The sequence below is a fragment of the Candoia aspera genome, chromosome 2 (genome assembly GCF_035149785.1).
Source record: "Candoia aspera isolate rCanAsp1 chromosome 2, rCanAsp1.hap2, whole genome shotgun sequence".
Classification (NCBI taxonomy): Eukaryota; Metazoa; Chordata; class Lepidosauria; order Squamata; family Boidae; genus Candoia; species Candoia aspera.
The window spans coordinates 20,244,722-20,270,034 of NC_086154.1; the positions used below are offsets into that span (position 1 = coordinate 20,244,722).

Genomic DNA, 25,313 nt, shown 5'->3' on the forward strand with positions numbered 1-25,313 from the left:
TCATGGCATCATTGAGGTGCTCAAGCTCCAGCACCACGACAAGGTAACGATCCTTTGCTGAAGAACATTAGCACGTGTTTGCCTAACATTAGCACGTGTTTGAAGTGAACAAGCCCTCAGGTTGAGACTGGTTGTGGTGATGCATCTGTGCAATCTTCTTTGCAGCATCATGGAAGCTCCCTTCTTCTCTGATGTTTTCTGGACCTCCCTGTCTAGCCTTCAACCCAGGAATCCCCAGCTCACAACAATTTACTCCAGTAGTAATTCCCTAACTTGGATTTACAGATTGCTATTCAGTGGCCCTGTTTGCACAACATGCTTACCTGTTATACGGGATAGGGCCAGCATGTCATGCACCCAGCCTATTAACCCCATAAAGGTTAGATTTAGCCCTAAAGTGATCTAGTCTTCCTTGGGGTTAACATAATCCCCTCAGTCAGTTGTGTCATGCAAACTGCTGTCCTGGTAATTAACCAATGCTTACTTCTACTGAGACTGAAAGGACATCCTATAAACCAACTAATCTGGAAGGCATCAGGTTGGGGAAGGTCTGCGGGGGGTGGGGAGGATTCCAAAAAATCAAGATTGTAACTGCAACTGGGTGATCAAAGCCCCATCCCTTTTCTGCATGTGTTGCAGGCATAATGCACATCAAAATGAGGTAGAGCTTCGGCAGATTTGGCACAACCTTCTGAAGAAAGATGAGTATATTTAACAAGGAACAATGAAGACTGTACAAAAAAACACCAACAGCTCCTTACGAAAATAACCTGCTGATCTAATGTTCTCTCTATGGTTGATATAAGCCGCGGGTGGCGGAAACAGGAACAATAGCAGCCTCTCTAGGCAACTCGGAGGTCCTCCTTTTTTGCGGGAGGGAAAAGCAGGGTATAGGTTGCTTCGAGAGGCGAAGCAAAAAGCAGGGAGGGTTGCGCCGAGCGTTCTCGCTTCTGAAGCAGTCATGGCGGAACAGCCTAAGTCCCCTCAAGCGCCTATTAGCCCCATAAAGAACTTCTTCGCGGGTGGCTTCGGAGGCGTCTGCTTGGTCTTCGTGGGACACCCACTTGACACCATCAAGGTGAGGGGGGGAAAGGACTACAAGCCCCGATAGACACTGCGCGAGTGGCGAGGAGAGCCCACTTAAAAAAAAAAAAAAGTCAATGAACTACCATTCCCAGAATGCAGTATGTGGAAGTATTCTCAGAATGGTTTTTCTCCAGGAAAAGAATTTGCGGTCTCCTCTTGCACAGGGACAGACTCGACACACCAGTTTAAATATGTCAAAGACCAGAGGTTTCTTTTAAAAAAAAAAAGTTTATTTACATGTCAGATTTATAACCCACCTTTCCTACAGGAACTCAAGATACATGTATAGTACTTCATCCTCCCATTTTCCCCTGCAGCAACAGCCTTGTGTGGTTGGTAGGAGAGAGAGAGAGTGTGTGTGCGCGCGCGCGCGTTTGTGTATGCCTGTCCAAGGCCAGCCTGAACTACTGTGACTGAGAGAATTTTCCCTGTCTTTATGTAATCCTTGTCAACACACTGGCTGTGGACCTTTGGATCACTACTCTTCATAATTGCTGTGTACATGCAGCAGACTAACCTATGGAACAGTGAATCATAGTTTGCTGAATCAGCCTAATTATTTGTTTTTGCCTAATACAGTGAATCAAAACCAAATTACCCTGGCTGTGGTCACAAACACACTGAGCTACAAACTAGCTCACCCATTTTAGTCTTATGATGGGCATGCCCAGTCAGTTGCTGGCATAATGCACACAACAGAATCTCTAGGCCAGAAGCAGTTGCTGGGCACAATGGTTTACAGGGCACAACTGAAGATGTTGGAATTGACTTTTAAAGCCCCAGGCAGCGGTGGCTCCTGCTATCTAAGGGACCACCTCTGTCCTTAAGGGACCTGCCCAGCTGATAAGATCTCCAGGAGACACCCTTTTGCCTTTCTGGCATGTAGGAGATCGCCTCCTGGTTGTTGTTGTTTTTTTATGTTGTAATCCTCCTTGAGCATTTGCCAGAGTAGAAAAGTGGGGCATAAACTAAATAAGTAAAAAGGTAGAAGGTAATCTTGCCTTTTAAAAAACAGAAATAAAAACATCTGTCATTCTTAGAATGCTCTGCCATTCGGAATTAACACTGACCAACTGATTCTTCTCCTTACAAGTCAGTCACAATGTAATAGATAACCATGTTTCAGACAACAGGTTAATCTTGTTCTCCTTCTATTGTTGTAAACAAATATGGAAAAACCTAGTTCCTGTGCTACAAAGCAATTTCACCATAATCAAAGATTCTTAGTGCAGTGTTGAGCCAAGCAAAATAGTTTGGAGAACTTTATATCGATAGTAATATTGCCATAGTCCCTGATTTGGAACAGATCATCCTCACAAATATTAACGTGGGGAAAATGTTCTCAAGCCAGGAGATTTTTGACAAGAAACATTTGAAAATTATTGAAAGCAAACTATTAAGACTCAAATCCATTTATTATTCAAAACCTTTTTTATACAGATGTGAAAAGATTGGATCTTAAAATGGTACAAGTATCAAATAAACAGTTTCATTTATGTCAAATGTAAATGTTAAAGGCCTGGAGTTAAGTACACTCTGGCAACAATGAAGTTTTCAAATGTATCCCTACAAAGATTTATTAGTCAGTCTTCAGGTACCTTCCAGATACACCATAATGCTGTCCTTATTGTCTTATGCTTGTATTAATTAAATGGGTGAGATAAAGTGTGGTTGAAAATATAATCTGTAAATACAAAGTCAATGATCCATAGCTGGAAGTTGAAGTTTTGTTGTGGGGTAGGCAGAGGGCTTGTGGATGACCTTCTTTGGCACCAAGTAAGCTGCTTTCCCCACCTCATACTGTGTTTTTAAAAAAATATATATTATTAAAAAATAAGAGGTGATATGTTGAAAGTAAACCATCAGCAATTTTTATTAATGCCTCAAATAGTTCCATAAGCATGATACAGTAGTACAGCACAGTACTTTACAAGCACGTGCATCTGCCTAGAAAAAGAACTGAGGTAACTAGGGTTGATGAGAGCTAGTTTGATGCAATGCTTAAAGGCACTGGGCTAGAAATCAGGAGATTGTGAGTCTTAGTTCTGTCTTAGGAATGAAACCAGCTGGATGATTTTGGGCCAGTCACTCTAGGAAGAAGGCAAGGGTAAGGCACTTCTGAAAATGTTGCCAAGAAAACTGCAGGGACTTGTCCATGTATTCATCAGAAATCAAGACTGACTTGAAGGCACATAAACAATGACGACGACAAAAACTAGGATTGATAGTGGGTGAGAGTTCAGGGAGTGTTATCATTACTTTGTAATTGGTTATGTCTCCCATGGCAACTGTTTTGTTCACTTAATTTAAATTAATTTAAGATCCTCAATCTAGGCACTGCTGAACTTCAAACTGACTCTGGGTGGTGTATAATTAAACCAAACAAAATAGAAAATATAATAAAATTATAAAAGATAACAAGAACTGATAGTGAGCCCAGGTAACAACACCCACACCCCCAAACAATCCAACAGTGGTCCCAAGCACCCACGCCCAAGGCCTGGAAGAACAGTCAGGGTTTTAAGGCTTTCTGTAATGCCTTCAGGATGGGAGCTACATGGATCTTGGGGAACCTCATTCCAGAGGTAGACACTGCAACAGAGAAGGCACTCTTCCAGGGTCCAAATGGATGACGTTGTTTAACTGAAGGTTCCCAGATTGCACCAACCCTGTTGGCTTGTACTGGCTGGGCAGACTCAAGGGAGATAGGCAGTCCCTCAGATAACCAGTCCTTATGCCATGTAGGACTTCATGGTCATAACCAGCACCTTGAATTGCACCTGAAGGAAACTGGCAACCAGTGCAGCTTGGGAGGCAGGGCTGTTACATGGGCATATCAAGGCTTGCCCATCATTATCCATGCCACTGCATTCTGGACCAGTTGAAGCCTCTGAGTAGTCTTCAAGGGCAGCCCCATATAGAGCTCAATGCAATAGTCAAGCCACGAGGTGACTAGGGCAAGAATGACTGCCTGAATTTTATCTATAGTGTTTGTAGGTGAAAGGAAGTAAGAACGTTCTGTTTTTTAAAAGACAGAGAATATCCTGTATGTATTGCTTGGTCATATATCCAACAACGAATTTGTTTAGAAGAATGTGATAATTAGTAGAACTCTGGCAATTTGTACAGATACTTTTTTGCCCCATTTCCTGACAGAGGAAAGCAGCATCAATAGGGGCATAATATTACTAGAACCATTAGTGGCAGTATGCAAATTTATCAATACTGTAATTACCCTATTAGGTGGATGTCAAAAGTATTTGGGGTAGACCACACAGGCATGCTCGAGTGCAAAAGTAAAAACTAATTTCTAGTTTTCTTAAATAGATTTCTTCTATGCTCATGGTGGGCATCCTCCAACGTATATGCATGGCTGGAAGCATTTTGGAAACAAATAGCATGATTGAAGCTGGGTGATTTGTTGGCAACATGCTAACTTCCCATTTGATTTTTAAAAATTAAAATAATGTAAATAAAATAAAATTGATGGACCATGGAACCTGGCAGGCAGGCAGGCATCAATTCTGCAGGCGCATTGGTTGAAAGACAGATCTATCTACTGTACTTCCTTGGGCACTGAGATTGTTAGGGATAGGCCATCCAGATAAAGAAGCCTGGGGCAGATCAACTTCCTCAGCTCACCCATCTAGGTCAGGTTGGCTTCCTCATCTAGAATCAAAGCTACTAGCATTCTACATTTCCTACTTCTTCCTAGATCTGAGTTTCAGGAGACACTACATTTAGGCGTTATACTAATCCTAGTAGAGAAAAAAGGCTATTTACTTCATGTCTCTTATCTCTGGAGATCTTCTAGTTGGCCTGAATGCCTATTGATAACAACTGTTTCTCAGATGAACCGTCTTTCTCCCTTCCCCTTCCTACCCCCATTTCATTAAAAAGTAACTGGTAGAATTGAGGAAAGGAGGTCTGTCAACTGTAGAGGGTATTCAAAAGGTCTTGGGATCAATTCTCTGTCTCCAGATAAGGTGGAAAAAAAGACACAACATGTTAACCCGAACCCTGTGAAGCTGCTGCTGGCCATTGAGTGTGCTGAGCTGGACAGACCAATAGCTTATCTCATTATAAGGCAGTTTTCTGAGTTCTTTGGAAAAGAAGAGGAATGGGTGGCTAAATTGGATGCGGATGGCCATCTTCACTTGGAATCAGTCTCCCAATAAATGGACTAAGTAACACAAGGAGATCTTTTGTATTCCTTGCATGTTCCTTATATTTTGCAGGTCAGACTACAAACTCAAACGAAACCTTTGCCAGGAGAGCCTCCTCTTTACGCTGGGACCTTTGACTGTTTCAGAAAGACTCTTATGAAAGAGGTATTTTGCCAGCTCACTTGCGGTGCCTGCCAGAGATGTCATATTCTCGTGTATGTTACTGGAATGAATTTGTGTGGGAATGATACTTGAGACTAGTAAATTCTTGGAGTGTAAGCTCGATTTTTTTTTCAATGAGGAAAACTAACTAATGGTAAGAGGGAAGAAAGCTGCCCAGTTTTTAGGCATAAGTACTTTTAAGGTAAGAGTTCTAACCCTTTGTTGTTCATACTTAATAAACCATGATTTATTCTTACATACGCAAGCCAGAGTATGCCTTGGGTTCATGCATCTATCTCCTCCCTGTTCCTCTATTGTATGAGAAGATGTGGAACCTGCTGTCTTTTTTTCCAAGGCAGTGTTTTTCAACCATGGCAAATTTAAGGTGTGTGGACTTCAACTCCCAGAATTCCTCAGCCAGGAAAGTCTTGTTCCAAACCTTAGAAACAAATTCTTACTAAAATGGAAATGCTGAAGTCTTGTTTTGTTTTGCTTTTTAAAAGAAGCTTAAGGGAGCAAGAGCATAGGTTGGTAGAATACCCCACCCTTGCTAAATATTGTTGTTGTTTATTCGTTTAGTCGCTTCTGACTCTTCGTGAGTTCATGGACCAGCCCGTGCCAGAGCTTCCTGTCGGTCGTCAACACCCCGAGCTCCCCCAGGGACGAGTCCGTCACCTCTAGAATATCATCCATCCACCCTGCCCTTGGTCGGCCCCTCTTCCTTTTGCCTTCCACTCTCCCTAGCATCAGCATCTTCTCCAGGGTGTCCTGTCTTCTCATTAGGTGGCCAAAGTACTTCAGTTGCCTTTAATATCATTCCCTCAAGTGAACAGTCTGGCTTTATTTCCTGGAGGATGGACTGGTTTGATCTTCTGGCAGTCCAAGGCACTCTCAGAATTTTCCTCCAACACCACAGTTCAAAAGCATCTATCTTCCTTCTCTCAGCCTTCCTTATGGTCCAGCTCTCACAGCGATATGTTACTACGGGGAACACCATTGCTTTAACTATGCGGACTTTGTTGTCAGTGTGATGTCTCTGCTCTTGACTATTTTATCGAGATTGGTCATTGCTCTTCTCCCAAGGATTAAATAGTAATCTTTGCACCTAGGAATACAAAGTCTTTCACTGCTTCTACATTTTCTCCCTCTATTTGCCAGTTATCGATCAAGCTGGTTGCCATAATCTTGGTTTTTTTGAGGTTTAGCTGCAAGCCAGCGTTTGCACTTTCTTCTTTCACCTTCATCATAAGGCTCCTCAGTTCCTCTTCGCTTTCAGCCATCAAAGTGGTATCATCTGCATATCTGAGATTGTTAATGTTTCTTCCAGTGATTTTAACTCCAGCCTTGGATTCCTCAAGCCCAGCATGTTGCATGATGTGTTCTGCGTACAAGTTGAATAGGTAGGGTGAGAGTATACAGCCCTGCCGTACTCCTTTCCCAATCTTAAACCAGTCTGTTGTTCCGTGGTCTGTTCTTACTGTTGCTACTTGGTCGTTATACAGATTCTTCAGGAGGCAGACAAGATGACTTGGTATCCCCATACCACTAAGAACTTGCCACGATTTGTTATGGTCCACACAATCAAAGGCTTATAGTCAATATAGTGAATAGTCAATAAAACAGAAATAGATGTTTTTCTGAAACTCCCTGGCTTTTTCCATTATCCAGCGGATATTGGCAATTTGGTCCCTAGTTCCTCTGCCTTTTCTAAAGCATATTGCTAAATATGCTTATTGGAAATAAGCCTTCTTAAATACAGTGCGGATCACTTTCCAGAAAATATACAGAGGACTGTGTTAAAAGGTTTCTTTCATCAGTTAGCAACCGTATGATAAACTGATGCTCATACCAAAGACTTATGAAAAAAAATCTTGCACTTTCCACACATATCTTGCATAATTTCCTTTCATGTGAAGATACCCAACAATTAAATACCTTTGTTTTTAATCATGATCCCCAAGGCAACGCAAGAGCATTGGGCCTGGAATGCAGCAGAGCAGCCTGGAGACTTTCCTTTGGAGGCTGTTCACACTGCCCACAAATACAGTCCATAAGTGATTGGAACCTTTCTTTTTCTAAAGTCTGTTTCTTCACAAGGATGGGCTGCAGATAAGCAATTATGTCTCCTTTTGCAGAAGGGTGTGTGCTGATGGTTCTCTTTCATCACGTCTGTCTGCAACACAGTTTCATTATGTAGGTATGCGTTTGTTGGGTTTTTAACTGCCACAACCAAGACTGTCAAAAATAAAAACATCTGTGATACAATAATAAAGTAATAATAAAAACGGTCCTAAAATATTTAAATATCTCAGTTGGAACATCTGGACCATTCCTAAGGTGCAATCTTATCTAGCTGAAATAACCCTGCAGAAGAGTTCTGTTTCTCTGGGCTCTGCAAGGCTGACACTGTCAGGCTTAGACTGATCTGCACTGGTAAGCAGCTACACAGTCTTGGGGCTGTGATAAAGAAGATCCGCTTCTCACCATGTTCCTTCTAATCACTTAGCAATGGGAGAATGCCAACGATTTTTCCAGAGTTGTCTGTATCAGATGGGTAAACTTGGGTTGAAGAAGGCGGTCTTGCAGATACCTGGCATCAAGCCGTATAAAGGTTTGTAGGTTAAAACCAGAACATTAAACTGCATCCATCTTGGCAACTGAAACAGATTCTGCAGCATAAGGGTTCATGGCATCTAATGCCAGTTAGCACAGAGGCTGCTGCCTTTCATACCAGCTGCAGCTTCTGAATATCTTTAAAGGCAATCCCATGAAGAAAGCAGTAGTTGGACTGGATAACCCTAAACAGCAACTGCTGTAAGTGACATCTTGGGAAAAGACAGGTATATAATTGGAGAATTGAATTCCCTCTGAACTGGGCAGAAACTGCAAGTAATCCTTGATGTTGTTGCAGGTTGGTTGCTCGGCTGCTATTTATATGATTCATAATTTTGTTTTATTGTTTTTACTGTTTTTAATTGTTAGCCACCTGGTCATGTAGTTGAGATGAGCAGCCATATACATTTAATAAATATATAAACAAATAATCCACTGACCTGCTGTTCCTCACAGGGTGTCCGTGGCTTGTATAAGGGGATGGCAGCCCCCATTGTTGGTGTGACCCCCATGTTTGCTGTGTGTTTCTTTGGATTTGGCTTGGGCAAAAAACTGCAACAGAAGACCCCAGATGATATCTTGACGTGAGTAATGAAGTTGTTCAGACTATTTAAAGGATGTGCTCTTGAGGTTTTCCAATCTGCTGTTATTTTTTAAAAATTACTCATTCTAGCATTGCAGCTAAAAATGAAATTATATTTTTCTTGATTATAAATAGTTTTTTTTAATTAAAAAAATAAATCTGGCAAGTTTTAAAGTTCCTAAAAACGTGGGACTGATTATACTGGCTATAAACAGATATTGTGTGGGTTGCTTCTGTGCAGTTCTCTTCCCAGGCAAAACAGATGTCTATTTAGGAAGGAATATGTTTTAGTTCAATATAGTGTGTTACATCATGAAAGGCTTGTAACACTTTCTCTTAATAGTGATTCAGGGTACAGGTAGTCCTCAATTAATGACAGTAATTGGAACTGGAATTTCTGTTACTAAGCGATGCGGTTGTAAAGCATGATGTCATGCAACCACGCCAGTTAGCAATGGAAATTCTGGCACTTCTGGTTGCCATCATTAAGAGAATCACCTCAGGTTGTTCAGCAAGGATGTCACATGGTCACCATTTGCAACCTTCTGACAGCTTCCCCATTAAATTGTAGGAAGCCGGTAAAGAAGGTTGCAAATGGTGATTGTGTGTCTGTGGGGACACTGTGACTGTCTTAAGTACGAGGACAGGTCATAAGTACCATTCGTTCGGCATCATCATAAGTTTGAATGGTTGCTGAATGAGTGGTCGTTAAGCGAGGACCACCTGTATGTAAATCTCATCTTTATACCATAGTAACTGTTCTGCAGGGCCCATTTTTGTGATGTACATCACCCATCTTCCTCACTATGTTATCCATCTGCCCAGCACATTCTCAGTTCTCCAACAGTTAATAACATCCAGGTCAATAGGAATTACCAGATTTTACAAAAATCCATTCTGCTTTGTCTTCAGTTCCTTGCATACTTACTTGAATATTAAGATTTTTTAAAATAGGTACTTCCACACAAACATGTAGAGTCCAGGTCATCTGGCTGTACTCTTAACTTTAGTTAATTAAAAGGGGCTGGTGAAATGAATAGGACTTAATTGTGTATGAATATGATTGTAGAAGTCATACTGTTCCCTGTGGCATGGCATGTTCGTGTAGCTGAAGTTTGGTTAAGGAGGTTTCAATTCAATGGCTTATAAAAACAAAGGGATAAATGAATTTTGTTTGTCTTTATCTCCCTTCTAGATTTGAAATTCTAGTTCAGAAATAAGGAAGATAATGCCCATAGGCATCAGGGTTCTCAGATACCTCCCTTGATGTCCACCAGGTTCCCTACCCTCACTTACTTTTTTTTCCATAAAATTGGAATCTGGCTTACTGCAAAGCACCAACTTCTAGCATCATATTTATTTGTAGCAGTATCTTTCAATACTGCAAGGGTCCCATAGGGATAATAGGCAACAGCCTAGAGGGCTAACTTACCCTTCAATAAATACAGTACTACAACTTTGTTTTACAACTCACCAGGCACATAATGGTAGGCATGTGAATGCACTCCCCATGTTGATGAGGTCCATTATCCTGGGTATTTCTATTCTGGTGTATTTGGCTAGGTTTGGCGTGTTGCGCAGAACTGCAGCCATAGATTCTTTCGCTAGCGCCGGGTCTATGGACGTGAAGAGAGCTGTAACTTCAAATGATACCATGATCTCATCTTCTTCTATTTTTATATTTTTGATTTTCTGGAGGCACCGTAGTGGGGAGTTGATTGAATGTTCACTCTCCTCTGTGAGGTGTCTGAGTTTCTTTGTAAGCTCTTTAGCTATGTTATATGTGGGAGTCCCTGGTAATGATACAATGGGCCGAAGTGGTATGCCCGGCTTCTATATCTTGGGGCGTCTGTAGAAACGTGGGAGGACGGGTCCACTGCTTTTCATCCGCCTCTGTTCTTCTTGTGTAATTTGGCCTTTCTTGGTGAGGTTGTTGAGAATTCTTTTTACCTGGTTGTCCAGTTTCTGTATGGGATTGGTTTTCACTGGGGTGTACGTTTCTTTGTCCTCAGGTAATTCTTTGGCCTTTTGTATATATTGTGATCTGTCCATAATGACAGTGGTGCGACCTTTCTTGGGAGGATGATGATGGTTTGGTCCATCTTTAGGTGTTTGAGGGCTGCTCTGTCCTTTGCTTTCAGTTGGTTCTGTTTCCACGTCCTTCTGATTTGTGGTATGACAACAATCCAACCTCCCACAAGAGAAGCTGTGTAAGAACATTATTCAGACGAGCACTTACACACTGTAGCAACCCAGAACACCAGAAAAAAGAAAAAGAACACCTGCACAGCATCTTCCAACAAAATGGATACCCGCTCAACTTTATCAAAAAGTGCCTCACCACCCAACCCCCTGCAACCTAACCAATGGAAACTATGAAAAGGATAATACTGCCATACATCAGAAACATCTCAGAAACCACCAACAGACTGTTACAACCACATGGCATCACCATAGCACATAAACCAACTAAAACTCTTCAAAGCATATTAAGCAAGCCAAAAGACCCAATAGCCCAAGAAGAAAAAACAGGAGTTATTTACAACATACAGTGCAAAGACTGTAACAGCCACTATGTAGGACAGACAGGCAGAAGACTAGCAGAGTGCATCCAGGACCACCAACTAGCAGTCAGAAGACACGATGAGAGCTCCTTAATCTCACAGCACATGGACAGACTCAACTATAGTTTCAACTGGGAAACTGTGAGCATCCTAAACCAAGCCAAATCCAAAAACGCCAGAGAATTCCTGGAAGCCTGGCACTAGACAAAGCAGCCATCAACAGACACACAGAGGTAAACAACACTTCCACACCATTCAAAAGAGACAATAGAAAAGCCAAAAGACCAGTACACTCCCTCGCCAGCAATCAACACCCAGATATGCAAAAATCAACACTAGGATTAACACCAGATGAACCATCAAACAGTTCAATACACCCAAACCAAGGAACTATTAACTCAGGCAATCAATCAAGCAGCAAACAACAGCCCAATCAAAGAACGCCCAAGGAGAGATCAACACCCCCACCAACACAAGCAGGGCAAGCCACGGTGTATAAAGTGAGAGCAAGGCCCACTCCCTCTTTGCACTGAAGATGTTGCCTAGTCTGGCAATGAAACGTCTGCAAGAAAACAACAAGGCTCAGAGAGCACCAAGGACTCCACAGTTCAATCCTGAGCTACAAATATTTGCTTCGATTTTTCATTTGTATTGGACACATATGCCCTGGCTATGGACATCTTTTTTTTACTATATTTCTGTTGTTTAAAATTAAGCTAAAATCTTGTTAATTCTGGGAGATCTCTACAGGTTCTATTTGTCTTGCTACTTCTAATGAATCCTGTTCTGTGCACAAAATATATAGGAAAACACAGTCACTTAGTTAACATTTAGACAAAGAAGCAGACTGACTTTTATTAAATAGCTTTAAATGATTTATAAATAGCTACATTTGATTTAGAGCAGTGTTCCTCAAACTTGTCAACTTTAAGACATGTGGACTTCAACTCCCAGAATTTCCCAGCCAGCATTAGATTCTTAGCCCCCCATGTCCCTCTCAGATCAGGTTTTCCTGGGGTGGGATTCTAAGCCTCTTCTAGATCTGCCCTTCCGTCTTCACTTCTCAAATCCCTCCTTGCAGTTCTTACCTCATTCTAGAATATAAACCAGGATGAGTTGTGTTGCCATGCTTTGATGGACAGTTCCCCTATCCAATCATCACAGTGTTATAGTTCATATAAAAATACAGTAATGACATATCTCATCTGCTTCTTTCTCTCCAACTATTTTATGTATCTGTATTTTTCTTCCTCTCCAAATGTAGACTAGATAAATACATGGATGGATGGATACATGGAGAGAGAGAGAGAGAGAGAGAGAGAGAGAACGGCAATGTTGGGGTTTGATGCTGGATTCATTCATCATGCAAAGCCATGGCTTGCATTAACCACTACTCATAAAATAAACTCAGTTCACAGATCACATAAATGATAGTTTGTAAGTCACAGTGGCTTGAGTCACACAACATTTGAATGCATAAATAAACAGCAGTATGAGTTAACATGATTCATGAATCATTCTCTTTTCTTCTTTCTTTCCACAGCTTCATAAACTATAGTCCAGTGTGTAAGCAGGAACATCATTCTCTTTAATTAAAGATCGATCACTAAGTGATGGATCTTTCTGTCTTTACCTTTGTTTAGAAAACATAGTTTTTAAAATGTCATTCCTGCTGTTTTAACACCCCCCATTGTTTTCATATAAAACATTAGATTTATTTTGCATATTATTCTGCCTTGTGGACTGCATTTGCCTGGATAAGTTGTATTGATACTTCAGACAAAAGTCTTGAGCAATAATATTTACTTGACCCATGTCTGTTTTGGCTGATTTTGACCAGCTGGAGGAAACTAGAGTAGTGAATACTTCTCCTTGGCTTTTTCTAAAGCATCTGTTGGGATATAAATGGAAAAAAAGAATAATGGCATGATTGAATTTTGCTGAGAACATTGGTTTTCATGGCACATAATTGGAACTTTTGGCTCTGAGGATGGACTATCTTTGTATTTATCTGTTATTTAATTTTTGGCTGAATTTTTTTTAAAATTTCTAGAAAAGGAACTCTTTGGGAGGAAGAATTATTCCTAACCTCTGTCTAATGTAGCCTGGCAAAGACTTACTGCATTTCATATGTTTAATCTATATCCCACAATGTCCTTTCCACTCTGTATAGATATCCTCAGCTGTTTGCAGCAGGAATGTTATCAGGGGTGTTTACCACTGCAATTATGGCACCAGGAGAGAGGATCAAGTGCCTGCTACAGGTAGGAGAAGCGTCACATGCTCTTTGCCATAACTGCACATTATCTTGCTGTCCACATTCTTTATTTATCATTCTTTAGCCAAAGGTTAGCATAGTGTCATATTCATAACAATCTCTTTCGACAGGACAATTTTCTACATATTTCGATGTCCCCATGAGGAGAGAGAGAGAGAGAGAGAGAGAGAGAGAGAGAGAATATGCAAACATGTAGATAAAAGTATTATGTGTGTGGGAGATAGAATGTTCAAACTGCAGAACACTATGTCTTTTCTCCTGGAACCATTGTTTCTCAACCTTGGCAGCCTGAAGATGTATGAACTTGTAACTCCCAGAATTAACATCCCTTCGCCTATAATTTTCTTTTCTGTTTTAGTTCTGTTTTATATAGTTTTTAATGTTTTTTAATTATTATCATACAATGGTTTTTAGGTAAGGATCATTTATATATTTGCTGTTTTATTGCATTGTTGTATGCCACCCAGAGTCCCTCTCATGAGATGGGTAGCCATATAAATTTGATAGATAGATAGATAGATAGATAGATAGATAGATAGATAGATAGATAGATAGATAGATAGATAAGATAGATAGATAGATAGATAGATAGATAGATAGATAGATAGATAGATAGATAGATAGAGGTAGCTGGGATTGATACCTGGGATTGTTCCGTTTCATTTATAGATCTCTTCTAGAGCAGCCCAACCTTCAGTTACCTTAATGTTTTGAATTGTTCGCCTTAATTCCTTGTTTTCCATGTAAACATCCTATCTCTTTATTTGCAGATATATTTTGAAAGTCTTCCAAGGCAAAGTCACAGTTACAATTATGGATAGTGCTCTTCCCAAAACTTCTACTGGGGCTTCTTGAATGGGTAGAGCTGTGAGAAGCCTGCTCTGGGTGCTTAAATGGCTGGAAAAACATTCTGGGAGAGATGGCAGCTTTTGGTTTATTTTTTCAATTTTCACTGTTTTGGTGCATAATCAATAAACCGACTGAATCTCATCCCACGGGCGATTTCTTAGGAAAGGTTTAGATGCACAGAATCATTTCAACAGTAGCTTAGATTTAAGAAGACTGGATTATTTAAAGAATAGTATCTTATAATTGATGAGGCCATCATCCTTGTAATCATTTAGATCCAAGCAACGTCTGGTGAAAAAAAATATGCGGGCCCCTTGGACTGTGCCAAACAACTATATCGTGAAGCTGGCCTTCGAAACGTGTACAAAGGAACAGTGCTTACCCTCATGAGAGGTAACTGTGGAGAATTGTTCTTAAAATCATTGAACAAGAAGAGCCCCCAAATGGCTTCTTTTTGACCCTGATTGCGTAATACACTTGACTAGGTCATGACAGAGTGGTGGTCGGCCTGTCATGCAAGTAGAAAATCTAAATCAATTCAGCCAGTTAACTCTGCAGGGATTAGATTTAGCCCCCAATACACCCAGTCCATGTTTCTAGGATCACTTTTCTACTGCCATTTTGCCTAAACCTAGACACATGGGGGGAAGGGTCAACAGTGAGCAGAAATGGGGGGAAGATGGGTAGGTAGAGCCCTCCAGACTTGTCCATGGGTGTTGTTTATGATCATGCCACCACAGTTGTATTTTCTTTTTTAAAAAAATGCTCCCTCCCTCCCAAAGAAACAGGAACTGAGGCTGGTAGCAGTAGCTTCCCTTGCACTAGCTAGAAGGACGAGGATGACAGCCAGGACATTGAAGAGCCCAGTGTGACTAGCTAATGCTCAGCCAGCTAACTGTGAGGGGGAATGGCAAGATCATTTCGGTTGTGTGGACATGGCTTCTATATCTTATCACAATATTCTCTTTCCACCTTGTTTTCTCCATCAATCAAACCAGGGCTTAAAGCAGCAGGTGGAGTGCATCGTTTTATGCCGTTTTTATAATTCTGCTTACAGGAAGCTGGCAGGATTTGTCCTTGCCCAATTTGGGCTTTTGCCTAGCCCTGCCGTTGTGTCTCTCCTTTCTCTAAATTGCCTCTGTTTATTGGAGCAGATGTTCCAGCCAGTGGGATGTACTTCATGACCTATGAATGGCTGAAAAATATTTTGACACCTCAAGGGCAGAGGTAAGGAGAATGCTGGATTTCTCATAAGAACAGCTAAGAAATTTTTTTTATTCTGGAGTGAGAGCTTCATAATAATAGTTGGTGAGATGATCAAAACATTATTGTGAATAATATAATTTGGCATTTATAAAATGTATTTCTAGGGGTCAAACCAATGCATCTCATAAGGAAGGCTAATAGGTTCATCAGTGTAATGTACCATGGACTATCTATTATGGCACAAGGGCAGAATGATTGGACTTCTATATTGTGATAAGCTGTAGTTTGCTTAAACATAGTTTGTTAAATAAACCAGTTAGCTATGTTCCAAAACTTGCTGACCTAAAACCAAACATTAGGCTTTGACTGAGGGATTATATGGATCTACATACAATAATTAACTTAGGAGCTTTTATGCTAACAACAAATTGCAAAAGGACATTTTCTTCTTTTAGTCCAGTACAGTTTGGAGGCTATCAGCATGGCTTCCTGCTAAATCTGTAGCAATTTGATCTAGATTGGCCAGCACTGACAATGCAAGTCAGCTGTCCTTTTAAATTAAGCTTGATGTGCCATTGGCCACAGGAGTAACTTTTTCTACAGGGATCCTGCAAAGAGGTAGACTTCTGCTGGGCTAATATAGCCCATTTTGGAGTAGAACTGCTGAATGCATTTAAAGGAACTGCTTACTGTGTAACTTTTGCCCTCTCGTGAGTCTGAACAAGATGTACTACATCTTTCTTTTCTCCTACTTTCTTAGTAGCTGTTCCTTTTAATCAATGCATGTTTGCCTTTTTCTGCCTACCCCCTGCTTTCCACAGTGTCAGTGACCTCAGTGTGCCTAGCATACTCTTTGCCGGAGGCATGGCAGGGATCTTCAACTGGGCTGTTGGAATCCCTCCTGATGTGTTGAAGTCACGATTCCAGACAGGTGAGTTAACTAATCCTCTCATAAAGATTATAGGAGGCAGTAGCAGATTTAAAGGTAGCATTTGTGGAGAAAAGTCTTCTGTCTTTTGATAGCTTTAGTCCTTGTTTAGTGACCACTTGCAATGATGAAAAGGAAACTTGGTGACCAATCCTCGCATTTATGACCTTTGCAAGTCTGTAAAGCAAAGGAAGGCTGAAGTAAGATGGTGAGCAGAATTGTGGTTTCACTTAGTGACTGCTTTGCTTAACGACCAAGTTGCTAGTCCCAATTGTGGTAGCTAAACCGAACACAAGCTAGAGCCGCGATTAAGGCCTACCTTGTGGCAGTAAGAGCGGCGAAGCGCCAGTACTTCTCCGCTATTATTGCATCCGCAGAATGCTGCCCGGTGGCCCTGTTTAAGATTACCCGATCCCTTTTAGGGAAAGGGGAGTCAGACTTCCATCTACAGGGCCGTGTGGAGGAATTTTCAAGGCACCTGCAGGATAAAATCGCTCGGATCCGGACCAAGTTGGACTCCAAGTGTGAGACGGAGTCGGAGGAGATACCCAGGGAATGTACTTACCAGGTTATCTGGGACCAGTTTGATCCTGTTGAACCTGAGGAAGTGGACAGGATCCTTTGGACTATAAATGCTACCACGTGCCAATTAGACCCATGCCCCTCCTGGCTGGTGAAAGCAGCACGGGAGGTGACATGTGGCTGGGTCCAGGCGATGGTAAACACATCCTTGAGAGAGGGGGTGTTCCCAGCAGCCTTTAAGGAAGCACTGGTGCGCCCCCTCCTCAAGAAACTATCGCTGGACCCTACTATACTGGACAATTTTCGCCCAGTCTCCCACCTCCCCTATTTGGGGAAGGTGGTTGAGAAAGTGGTGGCGTTGCAGCTCCAGAGGATTCTGGATGGAATGGATTATCTAGACCCCTTTCAGTCAGGTTTCAGGCCCGGTTATGGGACGGAAACGGCATTGGTCGCACTTATGGATGATCTCTGGCAGGAGTGAGATGGAGGCAGTGCATCCATCCTTGCTCTTCTTGACCTCTCAGCGGCTTTCGATACCATCGATCATGGTATCCTTTTGGGTCTGCTCAGGGAGTTGGGGGTGGGTGGCATGGTTCTGCGCTGGTTCACCTCCTTTCTCCAGGGCCAGTCCCAGTCGGTGTTGATAGGGAGCGAGAGATCTGGCCCACGGCCCCTCCTTTGTGGGGTGCCACAGGGTTCGGTACTCTCTCCGCTCCTTTTTAACATCTATGTGAAACCACTGGGCGAGATCATCTGTCACTACGGGGTGAGGTATCATCAATATGCAGATGATACCCAATTATACATCTCCATCCCGGGTGAAGTAAGTGATGCTGTGGCCACCCTTTCCGAGTGCCTGGGGGCTGTGGGGGCCTGGATGGGGGACAACAGGTTGCAGCTGAACCCAGGGAAGATGGAGTGGCTGTGGATTAATGGCTCCTCGATTTCTGGGAAATTGTCATCTTTAGTTCTGGATGGGGTTGCACTGCCCCAGACAGACCCGGTGTGTAACTTGGGGGTCCTCCTGGACTCAAGGCTCCTGCTCAAAGAGCAGGTGGCAGCTGTGGCCAGGAGGGCCTTTGAGCAACTTCGTGTTGTGCGCCAGTTATGCCCCTTCCTGGAGCAAGAGGCCTTTCGAACGGTCACCCATGCCCTGGTTATCTCCCATATAGACTACTGCAATGTGCTCTACATGGGGCTACCCTTGAAGAGTATCTGGAAGCTACAGCTGGTGCAAAATGCAGATGAGTGGGCGATCTTGGGTTTCCCAAGATCAGCACACGTCACTCCTTTGCTCCACAAGCTGCATTGGTTGCCAGTATGCTTCTGGGTCCAATTCAAGGTGTTGGTTACCACCTTTAAAGCCCTACATGGCACGGGTCCAGGTTACCTAAGGGACCATCTCCTCCCATCACATCAACCCGTCCCACCCGGTCGTGCAGAGAGGGCATGCTACGGACCCCATCTGCAAGAGAATTCCATCTGGCGGGGTCCAGGAGGCGGGCCTTCTCTGCAATAGCACCTGCCCTTTGGAATATCCTTCCCCCAGAAGTGAGATTGGCTCCCTCCCTCCTGGACTTTAGGAAACAGTAAAGACCTGGTTCTATAATTATGCCTGGAGCGGGAGGGAGAGTAGCCATTCTTGGGAATGGTTAGTTTCTTAGAAGGACCCAGCTCTGCCTGCAAATCATAAAGAACTTTTAGCCATCGAGGTTTTTATTATATTTATTGTATTTGTATTATAGGGTTTTATATTTTTATATTTTTATCTATGTTTTATTGTAAACTGCCCAGAGTCCCTTTTGGGAGATGGGCGGTGATAAATTTGATAGATAGATAGATTAGATAGATTAGATAGATTAGATAGATTAGATAGATAGATAGATAGATAGATAGATAGATAGATGAGGACTACCAGTATAAGGTGGTCAAAGCAGATCTCATTCCAAATATTTAATCCTTTCCTATCAAGTCAGGCAGAAAAATTGAACTAGAACACTGTTGGTTCAAGCATCTTCTCTACCTAATTGCAATTTTGTATATTTAGAGGTACATGGAGGGGTTGCTGCTAATATCCATGTCTTTCCCTCTCCCTTCTCCCCTCTTCCCCCCATTCTCTGAACTACATTGTCATCCCATGAGAATGCACGGTTGAAGATTAGAGCTTTTAGTGTTCATTTGCTGATAATCTTTCCTGAACCTCTTCTGAAAATCATTCCTGGGCAATAGTCTATGACAGTTTCCGATTTAATCTGGCATTAGATGAGGCACTTACATTTTTCATTGGTGTGTGTTGGCTGTGGCTGGTCGTGCAGAACAAATTCTCATTGTCCTACTCCATTCCCACCTCTCTTCTAATTGCTAGCTTTAATGTGTATGATTCTGGTCACCATGGGAAATGGAATAGACGGGGAGTACAGTACAGTCCTCATTTAGTGACTGCCTTGTTTAGCGACTGTTCGCAGTTGCAACAATGATGAAAAAGTAAGTTTGCAACCATTCCTTGCATTTACGACCTTCACTGGTCTGTAAAGCAAAGGAAAGCTGAAGTAAGATTGTACGCACAGTTGTGGTTTCACTTAGCGACCACTTCGCTTAACCAAGTTGCCAGACCCAGTTGTGGTTTCTAAATGATGACTACCTGTGATCCCATTTTGCATCATATGCATCATGATGCCTTCCATTAATCATTTTTCAAATGAGCTGGTTCTTGTAGCTGGGTTAAGCGTTGAAAATCATACCTTGTCTGGTCAGCTGTGGTGAATGTAGCTGCCTCCAGGCAAAGAATCTGAAAGTTCTGTAAACTGGTATGAAAATTGCTTTTTTCAGGTCGTTGCCCGGATCCTAGTGCCTCACAGGCATGCAAGTAGTGGGTAGCTAGTGAAGAAGAAATCTGAGTTAAACCTTTTCTGGATTCTTTTGAAGGTTTGGCTTAGCATCAATGGCCCAGATGTGCTTTTGGCTCTTTCAGGTGAATTCAGAAAGATTTTCTGAGTCTGCCTTTTCTCTGTGTGCGCTAGCTGCGCTACGATCAGTTTCTGAACCCGCCTTGACCGAACAGGCAAGTGGCTAATTACAAGGTCGCTGTGTTCAAGGTTCTTCATCCAAGAAATGCTGCCTTTTTTTCCTGGGAAGTGCTTCATAGGTGAAAACTACCTTGCCTTTCCTTTTCTTGGTCCTCTCACCCCTACATTTTTATTCTTTTGTCAGTTCTTATTCTGTTCCTCTTTTACATTTGCGATATAGCCTAAGCGCATCGTTGGCTATTGAAATGTTCACTGTAAAGGGAGTGTCTTATATTGCTTTACTGACAATGAGGGTAAGTTCCACGCTTTACAGCTTGCCTGGAACACGCGTTTCTAGTCTCTTACAGGCTAACCAAAAAGAAAATTCCTACCAAATAGATTGGAGGAGAGGGGTGAAGCAACTTGTCCTTCTGCCAGCCTCTTGGCTTCAGTGGTTTTGAACAGGAAGGACTTGTCTTTTTTTTTTTGCATGTGTAATTAGTTACCGAAACCAAGCAGGCTGTTGAAGAGGAAAGAGGTTTCAAACGTTCTCCGTTAAGCCTCTCGCTTGCATGCCAGAAATTCAGGCAGGCTGGTAAAAGCAGGCCTTCTGCAGACCGCAGGGGCAAGGACGATCACCTTGTCTGTGTGTTGCTGGTGCTGCAGAAATGTGAAAATCTCCCCCACACAGTAACTGTTGTTATTAATTGAGGAGCATTTGAGCATTATGGCAAAATACATAAATAAAGAGGAATGGAGAGGAAGGAAGGAGCCTGACCAAAGCTCTTGGTGGGTGAAATTCATGAAATGTATTTATTTTTTTCCGTTCGTTTTTCAACAGCTCCTCCAGGAAAGTATCCAAACGGCTTCCGAGATGTACTGCGAGAGCTTGTTCGAGAGGAGGGAGTGATGTCTCTGTACAAGGGATTCACCGCTGTGATGATCAGAGCCTTTCCTGCCAATGCAGTAAGTGAATGGCGCCTTTAGCTGGACTTCTGCGTTGACTGATAGGTTTTTTTCAGTTCTGTTCGCTTATTGGTCCAATTCAGAAGCCACCTCAATCATCCAAGCAACTCTAGCAAATGTACAGCAATACTAGGACAATAAAACAAGTAGGAAACAGTAATAAGCCGCCGCCACCAACGAAATGCATATTATGGGTAAACCTCATTTAGCAACCACAATTGGGACAGGCAACTCAGTCATTAAGCAAAGCGGTCGCTAAGTGAAACCACAACTGTGCCTATGATCTAATTTCAGCTTTCCTTTGCTTTACAGGCCTGTGGAGGTTGTAAATATGAGGGTTGGCTGTACAGTTACTTTTTAATCACTGAACAGTTGCTAAACAAGTCACTAAGTGAGGTCTCCCTCTACTGTACCAGGGAAGGAAACACCTAGAACCAAGGAATACCATCCCAATATCACTGCAGGGTCATAAAATGTCCTGCCTTGGGGCCTGTTAGAAAGACCCACGTCCTAAGGGTTTTTCTAGACGAAAAAACAGTGTGGGCTATGTGTAGACTTCGGGGTGGATATTATCCCACAGGGCAAGTGTGGCCACACGTCTCCAAAGTCTCACAAGTTGGCCTGATTTAAGGGATGGGACGTGGAGCATGCCTGGATCTAATAGGACAAGCAGACATAACTAGAGAGAGGTGTGCCCACAGATAAGCAGGTCCTGAGCCATGAATGGCTTTTTATCAGTGACAACCAGTGCCTTCAGTATTGTGTGAAACATTTCCATATTGCTGCTGAGAAAACAGCATTAATGTGTCTAGGACAGCCCTGCCAGCATACAGTGAGACTGTTTAAGATCACTGCATTGGTTACCAATAGACTTCCAGCTGAATTCAAAGCGCTGGTGAAGCTCCAGACAGTGTAGCACTGGGATATACAATACCAGGCAATGCCTTGCCAGAATCGAATCTGCCTGCCCAATCCAGATATCTAGAGAGAGCCGGCTGGGAATTCCACCCCTCGAGAGGTACTGTACACAAGGCATGAACCAGATCCTAGGGCTTCTCTGCGGTAGACTCCACTCTCTGGAATAGCCTCCTCCGATAGTACATGCGGCCCCAGCCCTTCTTCTATTTTTCTGTCAGATAAAATCTGTACATTCCAATCTGTCTTCAGTCCTAGTTGACTGTAAGTGTACCTCATAGGAACCTTTGATTAGATTCGCTGTTTTTGTTGCTTTTGTATTTTGTTCCTGTAAGTTTTGGTCTTTTAGTCCTTTGTTGTTCACCACTTGAGTCTATTTGCCTTGGAGTGGGCTACATATATTGTTAAATAAATAAATAAGCTCAAACTTCACACCAAGCTGTAATTATAAGACACAAACAAACCATATTATTTTGTAAATCATTGTATTTATTTATTTTCTATCCTGCCTTTATTATTTTTTTATAAATAAGGTGGTAAACATACCAAATACTCCTTCCTCCTCCTATTTTCCCCACAACAACAAACCTGTGAGGTGAGTTGGGCTGAGAGGGAGTGACTGGCCCAAGGTCACCCAGCCGGCTTGCATGCCTGAGGCGGGACTAGAACTCTCATACCACATCTGATTGGCTCTTGGGCTGAGAGGGAGCGACTGGCCCAAGGTCACCCAGCCGGCTTGCATGCCTGAGGCGGGACTAGAACTCTCATACCACACCTGATTGGCTCTTGGGCTGAGAGGGAGCGACTGGCCCAAGGTCACCCAGCCGGCTTGCATGCCTGAGGCGGGACTAGAACTCTCATACCACACCTGATTGGCTCTTGGGCTGAGAGGGAGCGACTGGCCCAAGGTCACCCAGCCGGCTTAACTTACATTAACTTGTATACAATTTTGTTAATATCTACCTTTAATGTTTTTAAATGTATGCTGATCATTATGTAGGCAAACAAATTACACTGTCTAAAGATGTAAGGTCCCTAGGCAGTCTCTTAGGTCTGAAATGTGGCTGTTGGTCAGCCTTGCACGGAAGAGCAAGCTTAACTCACTCGGAGCAATCCCAAGGAAAGCGTTGCTTGAGAAGAAGTCTGTACCATGGTTTGTGATATTTTTTTGAAGCTCAAGTGTAGGAAGGAGAAAAAGGGTTGGAGGATGCTGTCTTTTTAATCACTGTATCTATCAGTTGGCTATCTTTGTTTTGAAAATAATGTTTACAGTAAGATTTAAGCACTTACACTTCTTACTCTGTGCCAACATTTTGTTTTTGGGGCTCACTTTTCCATTGTAAATCTGAATTCATTCAAGTCTGTAACAGAAATGTGGGAAAATTCAACCTTTAAGCTTTAACTATAAAATTGTTTATAAAGGCGCTTCAAAAGAGATGCAGACTTACCAAATGCAATTGTAAAATATATCCAGGAAGTTTCAAATTGGAAGAGTTTGTGGCAGCTTTTTGGTAATTTTTCCCTAAATGCTATGTAGGTTGGGATCTGATTTAGTATATCTGTCTTGTGTACACTTCCTTGTACGAAGCGAAAAACTGTAAAGAGCATAAAAGTGCACTTTTATTGTTTGGTTTGGCTTCAGACATTAAAAGAAGAGAGCTGTGTTATGGTAGCAAAAAATACCTGGTAGCAACTTTCCTGACTAATAAATTGTATTAAAAGGCATAAGCTTTCGTGAGCTGCAGCTCCCTTCATCGGAGTGTTTCTTTCATTAATGGAAAAGCTCCTTTCCTTTGCAAGAGAGGACTTGAGATCCAGCAGAAACCCTTAACAGACAACTGGAGAAGCTGACTATCATTAATTTCTCTACATAGAATTCAGCATCACTATGCATGCTATTCTGGATGATTCCCCAGTCTTCCACAGCAGCTTTTGAAAGAACAGAAGTAGAATGCCAAAACTGGTGAATTTTTTTCCTTCCTTTGCCTCCAGTAAGAGTCTTTTTGGAGTAATGTTCCACTTGACTGAACGCCTAGCTATTATGTATGCCAATATATTTACTGAAGATATTTTTAAAGGTTAATTACAGTGTGAAAACAGCCCTGTTTTGTTGGTGTTGTATCTATTAATTATGCAACATAATTCATGCTATGAAACAGTACATTATTAATGGAAACCCTTCTGTAGGAAAATATATAAAATGGTCTGTGAAAAATGTGAACATATACAACTTAATTTACATATGTATAATTCTTTCAGGCATGCTTCCTTGGCTTTGAAGTTGCCATGAAGTTTCTTAACTGGCTCGTACCAGGGTTTTGATGACCGATTAGTATGCTCCTCAAGGAACCCGAGGACAAGAAAAAGAACTGCAGAAATTGCATTGGAAGAGAAAATCAGAATTATGAACTAAGCTATAAAGTGACTCGTTTTCTATGAATCTTTTTGCCTTACACTTTCTGGGTGGTGTCCTTTTGCCATTTGGAATCTTAAGCCAAATCTCTTTCTGTGGAGAAATTCAAGAGGAATTCACAATAACATACCTGCCTTCTCAATTCAAAAGTACCAAAGCGGTTATGCTGTTGATAAAAGACCTTACTGCTATTAACAGGTATCAGCTTTTAATTTTTGACCTCATTTTCCTTTGGTGAATAAAGGAAAATGATTTTAATTTCTCTTTTTTATATTAGTAAACAAATGCATTGCTGGTTATTGTACCAAGGGCATTCCAAAAAGCCATGGGATGTTTGGAATTAGCCATATTGTACTTAATTCTCAGGACAGAATTTAATTAATAGCATACACTGATATAAGAACATTTGTAGCATGTTTTGACCGTGTGAGCCTCCATTTATTGTCTTGAGATCTCTGACCCAAAGTCCATGGCATGCAACTGCTGCTTTGAAGAAATTAATGTAAAAAGAAAGCCAACTGGAAGAATATTGCAAAAATTAAAGAGCCTTGAAGTCACCAAATATAAATAAGTCATAAATTAGTGAAGGCCTGCTATGTGTTTGTGTATGATGAAAACCTCAGATAAGTGAAGAGCAGAAACCATGGGGTAAATCACAACCACTTTGGCTGGAATGGGCAGTCAGCATAAAAATACCTTTCTCGAAATTCAAGAGTGGTCCTTTCTGGGTAACTAATAATATCTTGGGAAGCAGCTTCACAAGAGCTGGACAATCTTCTTGTCTATGGCATAACAGATTATGAATGTTGGTATTCCTGGTGCCTAGAGATGTGTAACAATGGTTTCAAAGCAATTTGTTTTCCACCCTAGCAAGCTTCTAAAGTTGAAGGAGCTTGCAATAGAATAACTAATAACTGCCATTCTGTTTTTAAGGTAGTCCTCTTTTACATTCATGTGTGAGTTTTTAAGTACATCCCATGTACAAAGAGAAAAAATAGTATTTACAAAACATCTCACTGGAACATGTTTAGGACTCAATAAAAGTTGTGTATTGGTA

At 41.8% G+C, this 25,313-nt stretch overlaps 1 protein-coding gene across 1 annotated transcript; it reads left to right on the plus strand.

The window, feature by feature from the left end:
• The first annotated feature begins 880 nt into the window (after positions 1 to 880).
• SLC25A20 (solute carrier family 25 member 20) lies at positions 881 to 25,313 on the plus strand. Its single transcript, XM_063291478.1, has 9 exons — positions 881 to 1,078; positions 5,325 to 5,417; positions 8,484 to 8,611; positions 13,348 to 13,438; positions 14,577 to 14,694; positions 15,456 to 15,528; positions 16,329 to 16,438; positions 20,804 to 20,928; positions 24,103 to 25,313. The coding sequence occupies exons 1-9, from the start codon at positions 962 to 964 to the stop codon at positions 24,163 to 24,165; spliced, it is 918 nt and encodes a 305-aa protein (XP_063147548.1). The 5' UTR covers positions 881 to 961; the 3' UTR covers positions 24,166 to 25,313.